Genomic DNA, 4850 nt, shown 5'->3' on the forward strand with positions numbered 1-4850 from the left:
ACTTTTGTGGGGTACAGTTTTAAGGTTGAGCCGTTCATAAACAAAACCAGAGGCCCTTCTCCTTCCCTGGGAGCAAAGGGTCTTCCTCATCTTCATCTTTAGGACTATCCCTGGGAGCATCTCTAGGGACTGAGGTTTTCTCCTTTCCCGTTTGGAGCAAAAGTCCTCATCTGGTTCATCTCTCCCTGTCCAAGCTTCTCATGAAATTACAGCTGCGTCAGCATCTGCCTATCTCAGTGCAGGTGCTTTTGCTTACGAGTTGAACACTCCACCCCCCATATCTTCATGAAATTACAACGGGATACTCTGATATATCATAGCTTCACAACAGAATTTCAGCTTTAAGCATCTCCTCTCTCTCTTCCCTCAGGTTTTCAGCTTGAGAGAGCTTGGGGGGGGGCGTCTGTCTATTCTTAAGTGTGGATCACAGAGGTGGTCACAACTTTAAGTGGCTTAAAGAATTGTCCATATTCAAACTGGCCAGCTGATAGGTTCTATCAGGTACCAGAGGAAGCTGTAAGCACCCCTTAGCAAGGACATCCCTTCTGGGACTATGCTTGCTAACCTATGACACTGGGAAAAAGAGTTGGGATGTGGAGTACATAATGCTTCCTATTTTACGGTTTATACTGGTTGCTGTCAGATGCTGGAGTAAGACTGGTTTCAGATCAGACTGACCCCTGCCACTCTGTCACTGTGTGGTGGTAACTCACATCATACCTGGGATTGCATGGGCTGAGGCTGGGTCCTGACTGGGCTTTTTCACCTCCTGGTAGAAGTTCCCTGTTCTAGGGCCATGAGGGATGTGTGTTTCATGGTGGGAGACAGTTCACTTAATGACAGAGAGAGAACAAAATGAAATTATTAGGAAGGAACCACTGGAATTGTTGAGGAAAGCCTGCAGAGGTAAATATAGACATAGTCCAATCTGAATCAGTTTGTCGTTTTAATAAAGTTTTGCCTTCCTTCCTAGTTCTCCTCCCACTCTTCATGGAAGCCCCTTCTTGGAGCCCATACTTTCTGCAGGGCCTCTCAGCAATGCCTTGTAGAGGTGGAGTAGGGCCAAGCAGAATTTCCATGTCCTTGGTGTTTGGGGCCGCTCCATCCAGCTGTGTCTGCACACAGTTCTGTCTGTGTGGGGTATTTGCTCCTGTGCTGGGCTTATTTGGACTATTGAGTCTTTTCCTTGAATAGTGAAGCCTTTTTAAGTGGAGGATGGTCTTGACCATGTGTCTCCTGATGGGTGTAAAATCTTTAACTGCAGGACCCAACCACAGGATTCCCCAGGAATTAAATCATCAGCATCAATGCATCCAAAGGCACATCTGTCTGGGGATGTTTTAGCCATGCTCACATTTGAGGCACTCTACGAGTGAGAGTGTTGTTGACAGGATAACTCCATGTCTGTTCTGAGTTGCAATGAGGCTAGTGCAGCTACAGGATCCTTTTCTGGTCTCTTTGCCCCATCTATTGGTGAGAGACTCTTAGCTGCTCCTGGCTGAATTTTGTGAGTAAGTTTCTATAAGATCACTTACCTGCCTTTTTTGCCAAACCATGCCCCAAACACCTCTTTTTCCTCACTTTTTTACGCCATTTTCTTCTCATCACCTACATTTTCAGTTAAACATAAATGCTAATATTGATCCATGACTCATAATACCTTAATATTGAATGGTGACAGGGAAAATGCTGTCTGGCCGTTTTCTGTCTTGTATCAGTTGCTCAGTTTCAAATCTTTACAGAGGGCTTGGGTGGGGTGGGGAGGTTTTTTGGTGGTTTTTTTTGTTTGTTTGTTTTTTTAAGTACAATTGCACCAGAACTCCTCTTATGCTGAAAACTGAGAATTAATGAGATTGTCATGTTAGAAAGACAGAAAGAGGCAGCCAGGGTAAAATTTCAGCTCAGTCATATATCCATTTCTCATGCTGTTTGCTCAGGTCCTGATCCAAAAAATACATGAACACATGTTTCATTCTGAGCTTAGGAGAAATCCTGTCTTGTCTACAGGGGAAGCTGGCAGTAACAAACATGCTTTGTATTTCAAGCAACATACTAAGATTTGTCAAGGCTGGAAACAAATTTCTCATAGGAAGCCAAATTTAACAATTTGCTCGATGCATAAAAATAAATCCCTCTGTAAATCGGGTGACTATTAAGAGAATATTTTCCCTAAGAGAAACAGCTGTTGCAGAGAGATGAGTAAGAATGTTAAGATATTTCCAACTGAATGTGTTCATCAAACTATGAATTCATGAGGATCTTTTACTACCTAGCAGGTTGATGTTGAGCAACAAAAGGGTGGCACATTTTGTTTTAAAACACCTGAGTCACTGCAGCGTTTCTCCATACTCTTGGATTCACTTTTTTACCTCCACCCTCCCAAAAAAAGCAAGCTCAAAGCACAAGCCTGTTCCATTAATTAGTTGCTTTCAGCAATCTTTTTGCAGAGGTAAATTATTCACTTTGAAACAACATGAATCAAAGTTAACTTCAACTGGATGCTCCAAGGAATCCTACTGGTCAAACTTCAGGTTACCACTGATGGCCTTCAACTGCTCCTTCTCTTGTAATGGAGTGCAGGATGGAGCTCCCCTCAGCAATGGCAGCAGTGGCTTAAGCAGAAGATCCTCTTCTGCCTGTGTTCGTGGCCCCTTGTCTTGGCATCTTGCACTTTTTGGGTAGAAGTTAAGAAAATAAAGCTCAGTGCTTTTGTCCATTTCCTACAGGGCTCCTATTACACAGGGAAGGACCTGAGGCTTTCAGCTGCTACCAGAGAATTTAATAAACTGGCTTTGCTTCCTCTCTTGCAGGGTCCTCCAGGGCCCCCTGGCATTGCTGGACCCCTGGGACCACCTGGACCACCGGTAAGAAAGCTCTGGGGTTTTTTGTTTTATATTGAGAAGAAAAAACAGGTGGGGAAAATTTTAGGTCATGGCTTTCAGAGGGAACAGAGTTAGGGCCTCTGGCAATGTGTGTTTTCTCTTACATTTTCTCACTGCAAAGCCACAGCTGGTCCTAGAGCACTGCTTCTCCCTGCTGAGCCTTGGAACCATGTTGGTGCTTCCTGGGAATAAGTCAATGTCTCCAGGGCTCCCCATGGCACTGACCTGACTGCAGTTGAAGGGAAAACTGCACTTCAGTTGAAAGCAGCAATCCCCAGTGAGATTCCTGCAAAGAACAGAAATACTGATTTATTTTTTCTTCTGGTTTCATTTCTCAGGGACTTCCAGGAGAGATTGGAGTTTCCGGTAAAACCGGACCACCTGGACCAGCTGTAAGTGTTGAGGAGCTGCTTCCCTCATCTCCGAGCTCTCCATTGTTTCAGATAGTTTAATTCTCAAGTCTGCTTTGTTTCCCACATCTTGTCTGCACACCAGGTTTTAACATGGGCTCCAATACTGTCACTTTTATTCCAGAAATTAATCTCTGATACCTTTTGTGAGTAAGAATTTTACCAGCTGCAGTCCCACTATTCTTAAGGAATTGGATCATATTATTTTCTTTATATGATACCTTTCAAAATTCCTTTTGCATTTTACACAATATTGTTTTTCCAAACCTGGAATTTCCTGAATCAGGCCAAATAACTCATGATTAAAATCTCAGATTTAGCAGAGCATAGCGATTTCTGTTGGGTCTTAAGTCATAAAAGTTGAATTATTAAATACTTAGTAGAGAAATGCCACCTACAGCCTGCAGGTTTTGGGGATTGACTGACACTTGGAAAAGGGAAGAAAACTTTTTCTCACCATTTAAAATGCATTACAGGAAGTAATTTTAATTCTTATCTTGCTGAACCACTATGTCACTATGTGCTATATAATTTAATTTTAGGAGTCTATGTACTGTATAACAAATTACCAATATTTAAAAGGAGAAATTGATGTAAAAGAAAATTTTTATAGCTACTGATAATAGGGACTTACATAGAATAAGTTAAAATGTAAGTAAGATACATTAAAAAATATTTAAAGATCCACAGTGTAGAAAAACTCTACACTGGAGTTTCTCTGTAATAATGCTGACATCCAGTGGTCATTCACTAAAACTGGGATACTGGAAAAAAAGGCAGAGCAAATACGTACAATGTGAGAATTTTTGTGCATTTTGAGACACAGTAGGGAAAAAAAATAAAAAAAAATGCATGAGGGGGTTCTTCTTTTCTTAAAATTAGGTGGGTGGCTAGAGGGTTGAAATGAACACACTTATGTTGAATTTGATGATAACAATTTAAAGAACCGGCACTTAACAGTTTATGATTTCCTCTTGTTTAGGGGCTGCCTGGCAAAGATGGACTCAATGGGCTTCCTGGGCTTCCAGGTCTAAAGGCAAGTGACACCACAGACACTAGGACTAAGCTGCCTACCTGGGCAGATCATTGGGGTGAGCAAGCAAGGGAAGCAGGAAAAACACAGCTGGGCATTGCAAAAAATCTTTCAGGAAATCCAGTGACTCTGGCAAGTCAAGGCATGTATCCAAGGCACAATGAAGAAGAACAAAGAAGTGTAGCAGACTACAAAGGTGTTCCTTTCTTTCCTCCCTGAAGGGCTGGAAAGAAGAGATGCCATCCCCCTGAGCCTTCTCTAGGTCTGTGTGGCAGAAAGTTGGTTCTTTATTATTTTCTACTTCTTATATCCCATTTGAAAGCTTCTCCCAATGACAGATTGGAAAGGGGAGTTGTCTCCCCTGTTGTCTCTGCATTGGGAGAAGGGAGATAGGAAATTTAGAGATAGGAGACACTTGACTTGTCATCCCCCTGCAAATAAGGGTCAAAGAAATGTACCATGTTTTGACTACAAAGGCCAAACTAGGTTTTGGGGATGATGATGCTTATTAAATAAAACCGCTCT

At 42.2% G+C, this 4850-nt stretch overlaps 1 protein-coding gene across 7 annotated transcripts in view; it reads left to right on the plus strand.

Moving 5' to 3' along the window:
• The window catches only part of COL22A1 (collagen type XXII alpha 1 chain), a 226914-nt gene that overhangs the window by 152590 nt on the left and 69474 nt on the right, over positions 1–4850 (plus strand). For all 7 annotated transcript variants that reach the window (XR_001866005.1, XR_001866001.1, XR_001866002.1 and 4 more), the window contains exons 25-27: positions 2811–2864; positions 3221–3274; positions 4275–4328. Coding sequence is in view for 3 of the 7 variants with exons in the window: in XM_017746704.1 (XP_017602193.1) it covers positions 2811–2864; positions 3221–3274; positions 4275–4328 (162 nt within the window). In the remaining 4 variants the exon portion in view is untranslated. The remainder of the gene's footprint in view (positions 1–2810; positions 2865–3220; positions 3275–4274; positions 4329–4850) is intronic.

Source organism: Corvus brachyrhynchos, unplaced genomic scaffold (genome assembly GCF_000691975.1).
Source record: "Corvus brachyrhynchos isolate BGI_N302 unplaced genomic scaffold, ASM69197v1 scaffold89, whole genome shotgun sequence".
Taxonomy (NCBI): Eukaryota; Metazoa; Chordata; class Aves; order Passeriformes; family Corvidae; genus Corvus; species Corvus brachyrhynchos.